Raw genomic sequence first — 19,727 nt, forward strand, 5'->3', positions numbered from 1 at the left:
GATAATAAAAATGTTTTGATGAAGTTTTTCAATCAATTTTTCCACCCTTTTCTTACAAGATATATCACTCAAATCTCTACGACCAATAATAATGCAAGTTTCATTGAATTTCTGACCATTACAAGCAGAATTCATTGTAATATTTTTGAAAATGCTCCATCAATCAACATTTCAACCCCTTTTAGGTTAGCTAGAGCACCCAAAATAGAGAGGAACTCTGAGCTAGAAGACAATACAAGTATCAATTATTACCTGACCTCTACAAACAGAACTTATTGTGATACTATCACTGACAGTACATTATTGTCAATTTAAAATTTTGACAATTTTTATAGTTAGAACACTCAAGTTTTAAATAAAGATCTATGTTGAAAAACATTAATTGTTACCTTGATCAATTTTTATTTGATCACTACCAGCAGAATTTGTTGCCAAAAAGAATTTATGATCAAACGAAATTATCATCAACAATGACAAATTTATTTAGTTGAAGGAATTTATCAGCAACAGGAGCTCTGTGCCTCGTCAAAACAAGAGTTACAACTGCTTTCCTTTTGTTACAATCGAAATTTTATTTCCGTATTATTACCAATCGAAATTTTAATCACTTTCTGACGTAAACAAAACTAAAAAAATAATAATAATAACAATTATGTTCATAAAGAGGACTAAAAAGAATAAAACAATTCGATTTATGTGACAGCAAAAATGGATATTGTAGAATATAATAAATTTCTATTGCTCTAAATCCACTAATGTCATTTGAAAGCAATACAATTTAGGTGTTTTGTTTTTGGGGTGACAAAATAGAATTTTTTTTTCTTTTCCAGTCCTTAAAAAAATTATGGTTAATCAAACAATTGCTAAAAACATGTACCAAAAAAAATAACTAAATAATTTCAAATTTTTTATTTATTCCATTTTTTTCAATGAAATACCTTTTTAATTTTTTTGGTGAATTAATTTCAAGATATTTATATTAATCAGCAAAACTAAGAGAAAAATTTGAAACTCAGTTTTGAATCTCTAAACATGTGTAGAAACTTTTAGACCAATAAAGTTAAAAATTGTTTAACCTACTAATTAGCTATGTCCGAAATATTTAATGTGAGTATTAACAATGTCCAAAACCTGTAACACACAGGTCTGAAGATTTAAATAATTAATTAACAAAGTTAAAAAAGAGTTGGTGTCTTTTAATCTTGTTTATTATATTTTAGTTGCATTTACTTTGCAGTAAATAAAGAAATTGGTATCACATTTGAAACTGTTAAAAACTGCTTTCACTTGAAATATATGACCATTTTCATACAGTTTAGATATTCTGTATTTAATACAATAAATTGTAAAAAACATACAGTTAAAAAAAAGTAACACTTTAAAAACTTATGAACTAATGATTCAAGTTGGTGACAAATTCTAATGTTCTTGTACAGATGAAATTCTAAGATACAAAATCAGACAGAAAATCGTTCTTTTTCGAAACAAACTTTCTCTTTCACACAGATATATGAAAAGCGTATATTCTCAAAATAAGGGGGTAGCAATAGTTTAGGCAAGAGAGCAATCGAAAGATTTGGGCCCCTTTATTTACATTTCATCTTTAACATATTTCTAAAATTATTTAAGCAAATAAAAAAATAAAATTGCACACTATTATAAAATTCATTAGTACAAGGGTAATTTCAAGTAAAAAGTTTATTCATACCTATTGTTAACTATACAAAATCCTAAGCTGGAACAGATTGATTGAATAGTGCTTAGAAAAGAACATTTAAAATATGATATTGAAAATTTATTATTTAGAAACTATTTGCTTAAATTCATTGTTATTTAAAATGATGTAACAAGTTTTATAATTGTGTGCAAAAAAAGTTTTAAAAATATAATGTTCAGGATCTCAAATTTACTGTAGTGACCATATTTCTAAACAATAGTTTATTTTGATGGTAAAAAATTTTAAGAAAAGGGAAACGTTTATTCAGAAAAGTACGTTTTTGAGTTCAATATTTTTAGCCTAACCATTTGTGGTTGAGTCAGCCACACATTCCTATTAAAAAATAACATAAAACAACAAAGAGTTAAAATACCATTTGTTCTAAATAATTAAAATATTTCAGGTCATTCCCTTGAACTATTAAGATTGCATCTTAGCATATGAAAATCCAGTCATTTGATCAAGAGTAATTCAAGTGTTACTTTTTTTAACACGCTATACTACCATTAAACGTTAAAAAGGTTTTAAAATGTTAAAATTAATCTAGAAGTTTAAAAGGTGTATACAGCATTAAATAAAAAAATATTCACATGGAACAATTTTGGAAAACCTAATTATTAGGATAAAAAAACAAATTAGCAGGATTGCTACAAGCAAACATTCAAATTCAAGATATCACAAAAATTCATGGAATCTAAACTACCACATCTATACACCAAGAAAACAAGTGTCATATAAACAACGAAAAGGTAGGAGAAATTAAAGTTCATTTAGCTACATTTCATCTTCCTTCAGCACAGCCACCTAAAAAAAAATTATATATAAAATTAAACCATAAACTATATTTTAAGGAATGTTACAATTTTCAATTTTGAAAAAAATTTGTTTTAACACTAAACATAGCAACACTTAATATATACCCATTTCTACCATGACTGGACTTAATATTTCTTGGTTCAATGTATGAAATATTGATGTTAGGAAGGAAATAAACAAAAAAAAAACTTTATTATAATTAAACAAAATTGTATATTGCCAATTTTTATGCATTACAAACACAAATAATAAGAAATTTTAATTCATCGCTCAACGTATTTTCTACATTAACAGGGTGTTTCCTTTATACATTTTTCGCAAACATGTTTTTCACATTTATGACAAATTTTGATGGTTTTATTGCCACTACAATATTCCATTTGGCATGTCTTATGTTGATAAGAATCTTGCTACTTACTACAAAACATTTAGTTTTTGTCACTTTTTCTTACACAAAAATGCCAATCAAAAATTTTAGGTACTTGCTTGAAATTTGAATTCACAGTTATTCTGATTGAACTAATTACTCAACAGTTTTTGCAGAAATGTGCAACTAATCGCATGCAATATGTTAAACACGCATTACATTGTAATTTCTGATCCAATAACATTATAAAGTAATGAATTGTTCTCCCAGTCAAATCACGGGTTGTAGTAGAAATAGGTATACAATAAGTATTATTCAAAACAAACATAATACAAAAATATAATAATAATATAATATTAACTGTATATAATTGTTAGAAAAAATCATGAAGTCAAATGTGCAAAAGCAATAAGATGATATGCACATTTTCGATGCAAAAGTTTTTAAGAGTCATTCGACAGGTTATGTTATGTTTAGCGTTAAATTAATGGCTCACATTATCCTTCTAATATATATTATACTAATAATAATATTGTAAGAGTAAGCTTATGTTTTCTAATATATGATTCCTTCAAGGTAAATATATGTAGTGTTTGGACAAAACTATGGAAACACATATATACTAATATTCTTCATATTTCTCAAGGAATTATTTTATGACTTAAGAAAGGTTAAGTTCATGCTATTTCTCATACATATAATGTGCAACTAATCGCATGCAATATGTTAAACACGCATTACATTGTAATTTCTGATCCAATAACCTTATAAAGTAATGAATTGTTCTCCCAGTCAAATCACCGGTTGTAGTAGAAATAGGTATACAATAAGTATTATTCAAAACAAACATAATACAAAAATATAATAATAATATAATATTAACTGTATATAATTGTTAGAAAAAATCATGAAGTCAAATGTGCAAAAGCAATAAGATGATATGCACATTTTCGATGCAAAAGTTTTTAAAAGAGTCATTCGACAGGTTATGTTATGTTTAGCGTTAAATTAATGGCTCACATTATCCTTCTAATATATATTATACTAATAATAATATTGTAAGAGTAAGCTTATGTTTTCTAATATATGATTCCTTCAAGGTAAATATATGTAGTGTTTGGACAAAACTATGGAAACACATATAAACTAATATTCTTCATATTTCTCAAGGAATTATTTTATGACTTAAGAAAGGTTAAGTTCATGCTATTTCTCATACATATTAATAAAGTTTAAAGCTTATCGATATTTGAGGAACTGGCAGTAAATTATGAACAAAAAAAAATTGTGTTTTTGAACATCCTATGCATAAAAAATGGAGCAATAAGCTTGTAACTTATATAAATTACTTTGGTTATCATATGCAATAACTGCACAAAATTTTATAACCCTAGCTTAAATATCCTGGAGATAAAGACATTTTTATAAAAAACAATTTTTTTCACACCATGTTTTCTTACTATAAGAGCAAAAATATTCAATAAAATTAAACAAAATTTTCAGCATAATTTTTCATAAATAATAAAAATATTTCAAAAGTTAAAAAAGTTCTTTAAAAACTGTATAAGCTATGAGTATTTAAAGTCGTCCTTTCACACCGTGCAATGCGCGAAAAACATTAACAATTTTTTTTTTATAATTTTATCCTGAATTGTATTTGATAACTTATAAAAGAAATGTGATGTGAATATCCTGAAAAATTAAAAAGTTTCTAGAAATTTTTGAAGCAATTTTTGTATGGTGATGAAGTAATGTTTTGAAAGGTGAAGAGTTTTCTACAAATTTATTTTATATTATTAAACAAGATCTATTAAAATGACATAGGTATTATATAGGACCTTTTCCTAATAAATTATGTTTTATTTCATGTTTTATTTCCTAATACTATCACATTTTTTTGCTTGGACTATCATTGTAGGGAATTATAATTACTTATTAAATTTTGTTATATGATACAAAATGAAATTTGTGGGAAACCCCTCATCATTTAGAGCTATTAATAAAAATGTACAAAAGCTACTTACAAAATTACTAATACCTTTTTACACTTCAAAGAATTGGTCTTTTTTCATAAGTTACCAAATAAGATTCAAAAGAAAATTATGAAAATCTTTTTACATGTTTTCTGTGCATGCAAATTATTAAAGGATTACTTAAAATACTCATATTTGAGGAATTTGTGAAGAATTTTTTTCAAAATTTAAAATTATATTTTTGCAGTAATAGTAAGAAAGCAAAAGACAAAAAAAAATTTATTTATAAAAATGTCAATATTACCATGAATATTTTAACGTAGGCTTACGAAATTCTGTGCAGTTATGGCATATGATAACTTAAGTAATTGAAATAAGTAACAAGCTTATTGATATATTTTTCGGCATAGGGTGTCCAAAAAAATTTTTTTCGGCTGTAATTTAATGACGGCCACTCAAACATTTATAAGTTTTAAACTTTATTGATATGTATGACAAATCGCATGACCTAACAATTCTTAAGTTTTAAAATAATTCTCTGAAAATTTCTTGAGAAATATGAAAAAATGAGTTTGTAAAGAAGGTTTCCATAATTTTGGCCAACACCTGAATGTCTGTGTTGACTTTATCTATAATTGGTCAACAAATTCTCAAAAAATTCCAAAAATACTAATGTACAAAATTGTAAATAATTGATGCTAAAAAAAGCTTTTGATATTAGCTAAAAAATATTATTAAAATGCTCCAAATTAACCAAACTGAATTAAACATCCAAATTTTAAATAAGTTGCATAGTAAGGTTAGAGTTAGTATAATTTCACACAATGAATATTTCTGCTACATAGTAAAGTAATTCTAAAAATAGTAGGAATAGCAAATGAAGTACAAAATAATCATAGATAAGTTAATAATTTATTTGTTTCAAAACTTCAGCATTAACTAAGAATCTGTTGTATATCCCTGACAATTTTTCCATAAAACATATGAGCAGTGTTTATTAATGATTTGAATTAAAGTGACCTATGGTTTAATCTTATGCAGTTTCATACTTTTGGCTGCGTAGCTACTTTGTATTTAGGGAGGTGAGAGGTCATAAAATAACTTCTCTTTTAATGCCTCTTAAGTTTTTACAAAAAATTTAATAATTTACATAACGTTTTAAAGTATGTAATGTAAATTGAAGATTTGTATGCATACATATTGAAAAATGTTAAAATATAAATTCTATGTTGCTTTACATATTTTTTACAAAACAGTTTTTATAAATCCTTGGTTTCATTCCAAAAAAGTTAAGCTGTTTCTATAACCAAACTAGATCACCACTCTTTTAACGCAGCAAAAATTAAGCACTTTAAAGAAATTTTTTTTTTTTAAAATTAAGGACTTTTTAAAAAATATTAGGGACCTTAAAAATAGTACGATTGTTTATCATCAAATATGCATATACCACCACTGGCAGCGCCAATTATTTACCTTTTTTAAAAGAAATCAATAAATTAAAAAAATAATAATAAAACATTTTTATTATAATACAATATTTATAAGTACTAATATTTAACAGTATTAATTAGCAGGACTTGCCAAAGTAGAACCAGGCAATTTTTGCTAACACGGGTCAGGTTTTTTAAAAAATATTTTCAGATTGTTAAGGGTCAACGACATTTATGAAGCTAATCCGTATTCCATTTTTAATTATTTCATTGAAATTGAATTGTAAAGATAAGTGCAGAAATTCAGATTTGCAATTTTTTTCATACATTTAAAAAAATTCAATACTTTTATATTTTTTCATATATTTTTAAAAAATGAGTAAACAACGAAATTTGGGAAAAACATTGAAAAAATTATCACGTTTTTATATTTCACTACTAGACATGCATCACATATTCAGTTGTGGGAAAATCTTGCTAAATATTCAGATAAACCAAAAAAATCTTTCTTTTCTATTAATGAAATATTTTATTTATAAGAGTACATATTAAAAGAATTAATACTAAAAGGTTGTTTTAGAGAATGCATGAGAGTAGTTTTCTTAACTATGTCATGTTAAATTAGTCATATTTCAAGTAGAAACAGACCATAATACATTTTCATTAAGCTTAACTTAATAATTTTTTTTTCTATTCATTGCAATAAATATTTTTATGAAATATTTTTATACAATAAAAGTACAATTATGTTTGAGAAGATTTATAATTTTCACATCAAAATGTTTTTTTATTAGTTCTCAGTGAAATGGTCGAAAATAATTTCTCAAAGGTATCAACGCATTCCTATGGCCAGAAAATTGATAACGCTCCTTAATTAACAAATACTGATAAATTATTTTTTTTTCATCATTTACAGATATTTACTTTTAATATTTCTTTATCATTCTCCTACTATTATTCTCCACTAATATTATGATTTGACATTTTATTTTTATCGTGAATTAACAGTTTAAAACTGAAAGTGGTATTCTTTTATTCTAAAATAATTCTGCATCACCTTATTAGAAAACGTTTTGTAAAAAAATATTGAAAAGTTTTATAAAAAACATATTGAAAATGGTATGCAAAATAATGGTTTGATATAATTATTAAACAGCAAGTGTGTTATATTTACTTAATTAACTTAACATAATATTACTAAACAATCTGGCTAATTTTATAGCAAACCAAAGTTAAATAGAAATTAAAAAAGTAGAAAAAAAAACAGTGTATTAAGTTGCTATGTTAACTGAATAAAGTGATTATTAAAATCCAAGTTTGAATTTTATTCTAATCGACATTAATAACAAAAAGTTTAGGATCTTTTAATTCAGTAGATTTAAATATTTATGTAACAATCTGCTTATCCATAAGAAATCAAAATAATAGTATAACAATCTACAACTATAAAAAAAATTTACAACAAAACAAGTTGTAAATAGTTACCAAACATTAAACATTTTTGTTAGAAGAAAATCATGCATTCTTGCTTAGTACTCAAGAATTGAAGAATATTTTTGAAAAAACTTGGGGTTTTATCATATTACTGCTTTCTATAAATTTACAGTTACTTATTACACGCTGAAATATTATAAAAATTTATTTAATTCTTCAAGATTTTTGGGAATAGATTTCGTTAGTTCAAATTTTTTTTCTTTCTGATACTTCTATTGTTAGGGTTTTACTCCAGTCCTATTAGCAGATGCGTAACCAGAACTGAATTTCTTGAATTATGTTGATTTTGAAGGTCAGTATGGGTCTTCTATTTCGGTACGTTAGAGCAGCCCCCCCCCCCCAAACCACTATTTCTTTCATGTCCAGTATTTTGACTGTCCACACTCTATTATTTTAGAATGCTTTTTCATAGTATCATAGAGTATCAGTCTAAGCAAAAAGCAGATCACTAATAAAAGGACAAGGCCCTCTCACATACATCCCTTCCTTGTCCCCCATAAAGCTCTACCCCCGATGCAGGGTCAAATTCTAGATGATAAAAGAACAACTTTAAACAAAAAAAAATTTAACTGAAAAATTGTTCCTATCAACTATAGTCATACTGAAAAATTAAGGATTTTAGAAACCGTGCACCGAAATTAAGTACTTTTTAGGGCCCTTACTTTCCAAAATAAAAATTAAGCAGTTTTTAAGGAGCGTGGGAACCCTGTAATATTACATATTTCATAAAGTGAATTATAATGATAAGGCTGACTGTCTGTATGGTGGTCAGCAAGCTGATCTGAAGTCAGAAAAATCCTCGGTTCGAATCCTAGATAAGGTACTATCTGTCCTTGAGAGAGTGGTCAACAAATCTGCCCCTCTGATAACCGAATGACAAAAGTGAATATTAGAAAGAAAGAAAAAACTAGAAACAATAATCGGAAAAAAAACCTTGACAACAATACCAAGGAACAGTCATAAAGGTGTCACCTTTATGTGGAAGGTGGAAAAAGTTACTAGTTAAAAGTTAACATTTTACTACAAACCTATCATAAATGCACTGGTTTCCAGATTACGTAAATTATCTCCAGTACTATTCAACAAATTGAAAATGGTCAAAAGATAGACAATCCATTCTGATGCAACTTAAAATATAAAGAGCAAAGCAAAACCAAAAACGCTATCAAAATCTGAGGCAGGATGAACAGTAAACATCAAAACCAGTTAGATACTCGAGGAAACAAACATAAGTTTTAAAATAATTATAAGCAAGACCAGGAAGTTTACAACTTAAAAATTCCAAACAAATTCCATCCTAAACCCACATGGTCTTTCCCTCATTTTTTCGGCAGTTATTCTAGAAATTTCTGCATGGTTTTCAAAATCTAAATTTTTTAACACGCTATTAGGACTCTGGAAATATTGAGATGCCCTATTGAATAATATTTTATTGTGTGCTCGATTTGCGATGATTAAGCTGTAAATTCACATTGCTTTGCCCTTCAATTTTTGGACAGTTCTTACAACACATTTTTACACAGTTTTTAAAATAACAATGTTTTTAATTCATACTATTGCTACAAAATTATGACACGCCAAAAACCTTTTTTGAGATGTGTAAACAAGGTGAAATATCTTAGTTGGCTGAGAAACATTGAATTAAACATTAAATCAATGAAACCATGTTTTTATTTACTAAGTGGGAAAGGTTTTAAATGATAGCTAGTTTTATCTAAGATTTATTTATAGATCAGACCTAATTCCTTAACATTATCATACCCTCCAACATTTGAGGTTTGTATAAAATAATTTTTCCAGTGGTAGCAAACTAAAATAGAATTTTTTAAAGCAAACCAAACTTTTAAATAGCTTTTATCAAACCTAAAGCAATGACCATTTGTCAATCTGGACTTTTATATATCTGCTTAAGTGATGGACAAAATCCTTTTAATTCTAATTTATTAAAATATTTATACAGATATGTCAGTTCAGTTGCTAAAAGGTACAAAAATGAGAACTGAAAACTTACTGGCTATGACAGATTTATGAAGCTTTTTGACAAGATCGAGTAATCTTCTTTTGTGCTTCACAGACTTGAGGGCTACCATTTTTCAGATTGAGCACTTTAGACTTTTTGCCAGTGGCAAAATCACACTCACTCCATGCTGCTTGTTTATTATATTTACAAGCTAGAAATGTATTAAAATATATTCTGTATAAAAGTATAAATGGTTTAAGAAATGTATACCAACAATTAATCAATCAGTTTATATAGTGGACAGTAATCACTTTAATCAGCACTTTAATACTAGTAATTACTACTTTAATACTAATATTTTTATCATAACATTGAAATCTAATAATAGCTCAATAATTTTTTTAAAGTTCATTTCATACTCTTTTGATACTCGGGGAATATGATGGGCAACATTGAAAATTCAAATAAAGATGGGTTTTTTTTAAAATTTTCTTTAAAATCTGTTTCGAAAACAAAAATTTAAAAAAATACTATCAGACTATTAAATACAGATATTCTGGAAAACATTATGTGAACAAATATACTAATATCTGTTTCTCAGCAGTAAAATAATTCTAGGTACACAGCAAGACTTTTGTTTTGATCCTCACTAATTAAACACAAAGGTCAAAATTGAATCTAATGAAGTACATATAGGTGCATCTGAAAAAAATTTAGTCCCTTTGGAAAATAAAAAAACACAAAAAGAGCTTTTTCTGGAATAATGGATTAAAATCTCTTATTTTATAATGAAATTACACTGTGTCCTTTTCCTGACTTCATTCCTGGTGATTTACACATAACATGACCATATGCATCCACACAACACCCGTTTTCCACCATCACCTACTGCTTTGTGGAGATACCCTTCCCACAGTTTTATCATTTTTTGATGTTTTATAACCATTAATGCATTTGGTATGAAGGTAGCATGTTTTTAATTTTTTAAATTGATAAGAATTTTCTTTTTACAATTAGTTGTTCAGGAAATGAACAGTTTCAGATTACATAGCAAAATTCCAAACAAGTTCAAAAATAATAAATATTTAATAAAGTTTTTTTTTTTTTGCATGGAATTATCCTTGGAAAGTAAAATTAACATTAAGGGGCCAAAACTACAAAACTATTGGGACTATATTTCTCAGATTGCAGCTACCACTTATATTTTGGTGGTCAGATATCTGAATACGTCGAAAAAAAGATATGTTATTCAGAGAACGTAAGTTATTGTGTCTGATTTTGTCACTTAAAATATCATCTGCATTTATTAATTAGCATATTTGAGGTCACCCCTTCAATCCATTAATATTGAGTCCTAGAACATGAAGATCCTATCATTAGATAAAAGGTTATTTAGGGTGATCAATTTTTTATTTTTAAGCTCAGTACATACAATCAAAGGCTAATAATAAATCATTAAGATCAGATATCAATACTTTGAATTGTATTGACTTTTAATTTGAGAATTTAATAATTTTTTTTAAGGAATGATGAAGCAATATAAATAATTCAAAGTAAGAAATGTCAGTGATTTAGTCTTAACCATTTAATGAAATATTTTTACTATTAGCTAAGCATGATTGTAATAGAAGGGAATGAAAACTTAAAATATTCCACCAAATTTGAAACAAACTGAATAATAATTATAATTTTAAATGGAAAACATATTCCATGCTAACTGTGTATCAGTAAGGATACCTATGTTAGTTTGGATTCTAGTACATTCTTAACATGAGAAGGCAACCTAAGCACTAGGAAGGTAGTAAAGCTGGACTAAATTAGACTAACTAGAAGAATATAAAATGTGCTTTATATTTTACATAGCTGCTAACATAGATGTCAGTAGATTTTACAAAATATAAATTTCATGATAATTGTTACATTATGTACAAAATATTTTACACATAGGGATTTTTATAGTAATCAAAATACAAAAACTAATATTTTTTAGTCATGATTGCTATTAAATATGCTTGAAATGTTATGCATTATGTTAACTCATAATTTTGAATAGTAATTAATAGATATTTAATTCATCATTAGCCAAATTTTTTTAAAATTAAGTTTAAAAAAGGAGTTCAGAATAAAAATAAACTGAACATTTTAGAACAAAAAGAGTTTTAAACTGATATTTATAAATGATGTTTGCTTCATTATATATTAGTAATATTTATTTAAATATTCAAGCTAGCAATAATCTGTGATAAAAATTCCATTTTAATAGGGAATTTTTCAGGAAACTTACTAAATTTTAGGGAATTTTCTAAAATGTAAAAAAACCAGAATTTTTATTAAAACAGTAGACCAGGAGAAACTGGCAAAATACAATAGAGTTGGCAGCTATGAATTTATAATAACTATCTATTAGCACTAATTGATAGAAATCACTTCTACGCTATAGATATAGGCACCATAGAATATTTTAATATCTAAACGGTATTGTTAAACAAAAAAATTCTACACTTCATTTCTTTAACAAGTTTTTTGCTAAAATTACACAAAATATTTTAAAAATTTTTTCAATATTTAAATGATAAAAGCTATTTCTTAATATGAAAATTTGTTCTTCTGCTGAAGATAAAAAAAAAAAAAAATTTTCACTGTGTTTTTTTTAATGTCGCTACTGAAATTACAAAAAGGCATAAGAAAAGGGGACAGCGACATCACTTACAACACCCCAGAGTAAAAAGCTTTAACCTGGTTAAAGGTAACCAGGTTAAAGGTAAGTTAAAAGAATCGTTAGTTTTTTTAAAAACATTTTACTTAAAAATACCTTAAGTTAAATTATCTCTAATTTTTAAGATTGTAACTGGGCAGAATGAGACCACCCCCCTGAAATAAAATAAATTCCTTCTATTCTTATAAGAATTATTCTTTTTGCTTGAAAATAAATTCTTTTTGAAAAAAAAAATGTTTTGTTAACTTAAAAAGTGATGTTTGGTTGTAATAAATTTATTGGTTGTCATTTTTCTTTCTCTCAGTTCAAATTAATCTCCATAAAAATCACAGAAAAGTGATATAACTAATGGAGAGGACTATGCCAGAAAATGGTTGGTGATGAGTAAAAATGGGGGTTATCTTAAAATTCAAGAGGTCATTTTACATAAAAATTAGCAGGTATAGTATTTTTTTTCTTCTAAGCAGAGTGTTATTAATAACTTGCTGAAGTTTCTCCTTTGAAGAGGTGAGATTTTTGGAACCAGTCTTTCTTCTATTAGACCTATTCTTTCTTAATTATCATGTTTTGAAATATTTAATTTGTGTTCAGAGATAATATAGAAGTTTTTATATTGTAACTTATTCAAAGAGAGTGATTGTGAATAACATTAAAATTTTTAAAAAAATAAATTCGAATAAGAAATTAAAATTTTTAATAAAAAAAATAAAGTCTAAATCAAATAAGAAATTACCTTTTTTGCATTTTTTAGTTAAAGTTCTGGTAGGTTGGCACGATGAATCACTTTTTGGTTTTAGAGTGTCTGTCCTTACTTTGGAGTTGGTTTCACATTCACTCCACTCACCTTTTTCATATTTACAAGCTATAACAGAAAAGCTATATCATTATTCTATAAAAGTAGACCTTTATTTGAAATTTAAAAACTTACTTTTTTTACAATGGCGGGTAACAACTTTTGTTTGCTCACACGTTGAATCTCCACGTTTTAAATTAAGAGTTTTTCTCTGCAAATTCGATGAGTCACACTCACTCCAGGAACTTTTCTTATACCGACATTCATTGTCTAAATACAACAATTATTTTAATGTGAACATTTTTATACACTTTATAATCAAAACATAAAAATAACTTTTAAAGAATAATTCAATATCCAAATTCATTCGTAGACAAAAAAGCATAATAAAGCTTGATTCCTAAAATTTATGAACTACATTATTATGGCATTTCATTTGGAAGAAACCTACATCTTCCAGAACACTGGAAGAAACATGAGAAGACCAGAAGACAAAATGGGAGAAATTTACTTGAATAAAGTAACAAAGAGATACCAGTTTTTTGCAGTTACCGTTTTTAAAAACAACTTGTTTATGTATTTTAAAATCTATATAGAATATTAAAGAGTCAGAGTATTCATTGTTCAAAGTATTTGGTTAAAACAAAATTATATGTTATTTGTAACTGTGCTTTCAAAGTGTGTTTTTTAGTAGTGTATACTTAGTAAGTGATTTGTTAATTTTAACTGAAAAAAAAAAAAAAAAAAAAAAAAAAAAAAAAAAAAAAAAACATTTAATATTTTTCTTCTATAAAGATTTATAATCTAAAGAGGTTTTTTCATTTTTTTTTCACTTAGGTTGGAAGAAACTTGAGATCCCTGTAAAAATAAATATTTATTAACTAACAGCTAGTTATTATCCTAGCCATAGAGTGAAAAATAATTGTTACTTAATAAAGATACATTAGGTTGACAATATCAATTAAGTTTGCCAACCTAATAATTGTGCCTAACAATTATGGCAATACAAGTCACGCTAATGCAATATATGCTAGCAAGAATATTTCAATATTTCTGAATTTGGAAGTTTCTGTGTTAATGATCAAATTGAGATAAATGTTCAAAGTTTGCAGTTTTGTCACATTTCTTGACCAAATGTGACTTTTCCATCATGTCCAGAAGTCAGAATTGTGACATTAAACACTAAAGATGGCATTTGGTCAATGTGACAAAACTGTGCAAACTTTGAGTCTTTAACAGAACTTGATCATTAACATGAAAACTTCTTAAGAATTTCTATACGTGTATGGGTGATTCTTTTGAAACATGACAATTCGGGGGGAAAACTTTCTTCAAATTTAAAGTCTTCAAAATAATCTAAATATTCTTTTGCATATTTATTTAGTTACTTTTATTAATATCTTACAGACAGCAGTGTAGTGTAGCATTAATATCTTTCTTAGGCAGACAGCATTTCCTCAAGAACAAAAATAAAAGAAAAATTCACCAAATTTTGAATGCTAGGAAAATGACTAGAAGACCAGGAAAATGAAATATTAGTTTAGAAAAGTCATTTTAAACTAGTAGTAAGTAACTAAAGTTAAGAAACTCAAAAAAAAACAAAGTTGAAAAGTTAATATTAAATTTTTATGTAAATAAATTCCAAACATAATTATTGTGAACGATTTGAACAAATTAGTTAAATATAATAAAAGTGAAAGAGTGACACACACACAATGCGATTTTTTTTTTAAAATTTTACTACATTTTAGTTTGCAAAGAAACTGATAAAACAAAAAACAAAAAAAATTTGCAAAATTTCATTAATCTTGAAGCTGTCAGAAGAAGCAAAACTCATACCATTTCTTCTCGGCTTTTCACTTTTTTTCTCAGTTTATTTTCCCTTGACTGTTTTCAGGCCCCATGTTTTAAAATAACCTAGTAAATTTAGCTTTATAATAATTTACATAAAAAAATGTTTTTAATTATATTATTTGAAATTAAGATATTTCAAAACATTTTATTTTACAACTTTATTACATTCTTTAATTTATACGTCCAAGTAGAGTTTAAAGATTACGACAGAATAAAATTGTATAATGATGTTTTTAACGAATCCTTTATATTTTAACTATCTGTATTTGAAAAAAAAATTAACCTAAAGCCTTTGTGTTAGATGGACCATGAATTGTTTAAATTAATTCTTTGATCCACTGCAGAAAGAATCAAAAATGTTCTTGTTGTTGATATGTACAGAATAAAATTTTGTATAATAATCAACCATTAATTAACTTTAATTACATACAAGCATATTATATTATACAAGCATACTGCACTTTAATTTAACATTTAGGCCCAAGACATTTACTCTTTCCACAGAAAACTACAGGATTTTTTAAAATAACTCGGGTAAATCTATATAGTTTATGTTAGTTCAAGAAGACAGGAAAATTACAACATAAAACCCTACCCATCTTATGAAATTTTTTGAAATAGATTGTGACTCAGAAAGTTGGTTCCTTATTCCTGCAATAAAACATGTTCTAATAGGATGGTATTCTAATCAATCTCTTAACCTAAGATACTGATTGCTGGTGCTATTTATTTTGATTATTAATAACTAACAAAAATGGCCAGAAAAATGACTGATATTCAAGTGACAAACAAATTATTGACAGAAAATATTATTTTCTACAAAGTTTTTGGAAATAATAATACCCTCTGCATATATTCTAAAAATGCTTGCAACGGTTGAGATAAAAAAAAATTACATATTGAAAAATGTATGGGAAGTTTTGAAGCTAGTTATTATTGGAAATATTGTTAATGACATACAAGGAACAGGATATTTTGAAATTAAATTAAATGTTTTAATTATACAAAACAATCAATGCTAACAGCAATGCTATTAATTAAAAAAAAGTTTGTTTAGTAGTATAGTATTAGATCTTAGAGCAGCAAAAAACTGTGAATTGCCGTATTACATGAGAATCACCCATATATTTTAATTTAGTATTATATTATCAACCATTCTGTTATTCTCATTTAAAAAGTTCTAAAGGCTTTCAAGATGGGGCCATGGAGTAGCGTCACTTGTCATACTATTACAGCGGATTACTTGTCACTATGAATGTAAAATAATTCAATTGTTCACCATTAATCGAGAGAGAAACATCTCTCACCTTCATTTAAGTTAAATATCCAATAAATTTTTTGTTTTGTTTCAACTCAAAATTTAATTTTAATTACATCGAACAAGCGGAAATATCAAAATTCACGTCTAGTTTACTTCAAAATTCACAAAGTAATTTACTGTAAATATTTTGTAGTTTTTGCTAAGGAATATGCAGGCAAATCAAACATTCAATCATTGGGACAATTAGTTAATCCACCTTTTCCTTTCTGGTGCAAATCAACTAAAAAATTCTGTGAACATCAAGAAAAAAATTGTACAATTCTTTGCTAACTACTGACAATTTATAGAGCATCATACAAGGATGTAAACAAACTGTAATAGATGTTATTGATACTGTTAATGTTTGACAGGAAAAAAAATTGGAAAAAAATTAGTTCTATTATAAAAAAGGTAATTTTCTGTGAGAGAAATGGATATTCTTTAAGAGATCGTGATTGCAGCCAAATTAATGAAATAAATGAAAGCAAGGAACATAACAATCATGATGGAAATTTTTTCCAACTACTTAAATTTTGAATTAATGTAGGAGATGAAGTGCTAAAAGAGCATTTGAAATCAGCTGCTAATAATGCAACATATATATTGAATAAGAGGAAAAATTAAATTATGCATGCTTGCAACAAAATATTTAAAAAAATTTATTAAAAAAGTAAATTCAAACAAATGCTTTTCTATTTCAGTGGATGAAACCACAGATATTTCTTTGAAAGAGCAAATTTCTTTATGAGTAAGATTTGTCAAAAGTAAGGGCAAGACTTTCTTACTAATTGAAAATTTTTAACAGTTAGTGTTCGTGATTTTCACATGTGGAGAAGATCTAAGAAACTTTAGCATCATTAGGTTTGGAAAACAGACACATACTAGGCCAAGAACAACATGGTGCTGCTGCCATGTCCATACAAGGACAAGCTAGGATCCAGGATGTAGAAGGCAAAATAAGAGAAAAATCCCTATCATTGCTATATGTGCATAGCACTTTTCATTCTCTAAATCTGCCAATTTCAGACGTAAGCCAAATTAAAAGATGTTTGTGATTTCATTGGAATTATTGAAAAATGTTATTCCTTCAGGAATACTCTTAAAACAAATAGTGTTTTGCAGACTAGTATTTTAGAACTGTGCCCTTCTTCTAGGAAAAAAGCATTTAAAAAGCTATCTCCTGCAAGCTGAATAGAGTGACAAAAATTTATTATGGTGATGGTGGACTTGCTCAGTACCTTGATTTATGCTCTTGGAATAATCGGAAATATACTTGATAAGGATTTGTCTGCCTGAGTCTACATTCGTTTAAATTCATTGAGAAGTTCCAATTCTGCCCTCGTCTTATTTTCAATACAAAAAATATTTTCTCTTACGTTGCCCCTTTAGGATTTTGGAATCTAGGGCAGTGAATCTTAGTGCTGCTGTTCAACTTTGTGACGATATTGTAGAAGAACTTGAAATGATTCGTACTCCATCAATGATAGTTTTCAACTCCATTTTCCTAAAAATCGGAATAAGTTTTAAAACAAATAAAGGGATGACTATAGAATTTTTGCTCCATGACTAGCAAAAAAACAAATATATCGTTCTAACATTTCAAAAGAATCACCTGGACTTTATTTTAGAATAACAATATTTAGTCAATTTTAGATACTGCAATTTTACACCTAAAAGAAATATTAACAAAGCATTACGTAACTATGATTTCCTTAAACATTTTAATCATATCAGAGAATAACATCATATCTGCAGATGAAAATAAATTAGAAATACAAAAGGAAAAACATTTTTCAGATTTTTATTTTATTTTATATTATAACCGTCGTTGAACAGCCGACCCAATTTTATGGGTTTGCGACTATTAATGTTCAACTCCGTACCCTTTAAAATTTGAACCCTATCCAGAAGACAAGGGAACTCGTCTGAAAAATAATGCATCATAATTAAGACAATTCAACTCATTGCTTTGACAAATATTAAATTCAAAGCACCTTTTAAAAGCAAAAGTAAACTAATTGATTATCTTTTTTTTTCATCATAAATCATTTTTGTTTTCATTAACTCTTCACTTTGGCTTCCTTTAATGCTTTCTAAGAACAGCTTCCCATAAAAATAAAGCATTTAATAGCCTTTACACCAACTTCAATGAACAAAGCCTGTGACAAATAACTGCACGGATATGTTATAATCATAATAATGAGAAAATAATAAACAAAGTGATTTGCTTCATTTTAATCATAATACTTCCCACTTATTTGAATCATATTATAACACAATAAAAAGATATAGATACTACTTTTTATATGCATTAAATTGCTAAGCATTTTAAAATTTTATTCCTTAATAATTCAGAAAATATTTTATTTTTTACACTTCAGAAATTTACTTTTAAATTATTAGTATAATCATGGATCAAAATAAAATGGGAATGGTTGCTATCTGGCAAAAGTGTATGGAATTTTAAGTCAAGAGAAGGTTCCTTAAACTAGTTTATGTATTTTTATCTCTTGAGGTATGTTTATCACGAGTTTTAGGGTCCTTTGAGATTAGTTCATTAATAGTTTTAGAGTCCCTTAAAGTCACTTAAGTTTTGAATTGTTCAAGAAATACAGAAATTGAAACAGTGTAATTTGGTTAAATCATGTTTTGACTTTTTGTTGTTCTTTACATCTATGTTATAATGTCATATATTGACAGTAAATAGAGTATTTTTTCTTAAATGTAATCCTCTCATTCATAACTTTATTTAAGATTATCATTCTAGCATTAATTCATAGTTTTAAGACTCCTCATCATATTTATTGGAATCAATTTACAACTAAATATTGTTCAAATATATTATTGATTTTTTATCTTAAAAAGAATACGTAAATATGAAAAATTACAAAATTTCGTAGAATCCATATGTAAAAAACTAGAGCAAAAAATGTGCAGGTGGTTGTTTTTGAATTAATTTTTTAAATTTGTTTTAAATGTATGTGCTTCATTCAAATAATTTCGATGCTGAACAAAGACAATGATATATGATTGAAATTAGTGTAAAATATTAATAGTCTATTTTACGTGGCATTTTAGACATTGATTAATAAATAAAGTATTTTATATCAAATGTCATTTCTCTTCATTCATAGTTTTGTTTCAAATTATTAGAATTAATTTATAATAAAAGTATTGTTTAGATCAGGGTTCATTCTAGGCGGTGTTTACGGGGCGCCCCGCCTCGTATGCCCTTTCGATGAAAAATTTCCGCCCTGTTGCCCTTTACTCCTTTTATCCCGCCCTGATATAACAAAATGCACCCTGG

At 26.6% G+C, this 19,727-nt stretch overlaps 1 protein-coding gene across 2 annotated transcripts in view; it reads right to left on the reverse strand.

Moving 5' to 3' along the window:
• Positions 1-939: 939 nt before the first annotated feature.
• Positions 940-19,727, reverse strand: part of LOC107449381 (uncharacterized) — a 36,681-nt gene continuing 17,893 nt past the window's right edge. For both annotated transcript variants that reach the window (XM_071188353.2, XM_016064888.4), the window contains 4 exons: positions 13,402-13,536; positions 13,207-13,335; positions 9,809-9,968; positions 940-2,521 (listed from right to left, as the gene is read on the reverse strand). In XM_071188353.2, the coding sequence (XP_071044454.1) occupies positions 9,823-9,968; positions 13,207-13,335; positions 13,402-13,536 (410 nt within the window). In that variant the 3' untranslated portion in view covers positions 940-2,521; positions 9,809-9,822. The remainder of the gene's footprint in view (positions 2,522-9,808; positions 9,969-13,206; positions 13,336-13,401; positions 13,537-19,727) is intronic.

Source organism: Parasteatoda tepidariorum, chromosome 12, assembly GCF_982258835.1.
Source record: "Parasteatoda tepidariorum strain Cologne lab strain chromosome 12, Ptep-v5.0, whole genome shotgun sequence".
Taxonomy (NCBI): domain Eukaryota; kingdom Metazoa; phylum Arthropoda; class Arachnida; order Araneae; family Theridiidae; genus Parasteatoda; species Parasteatoda tepidariorum.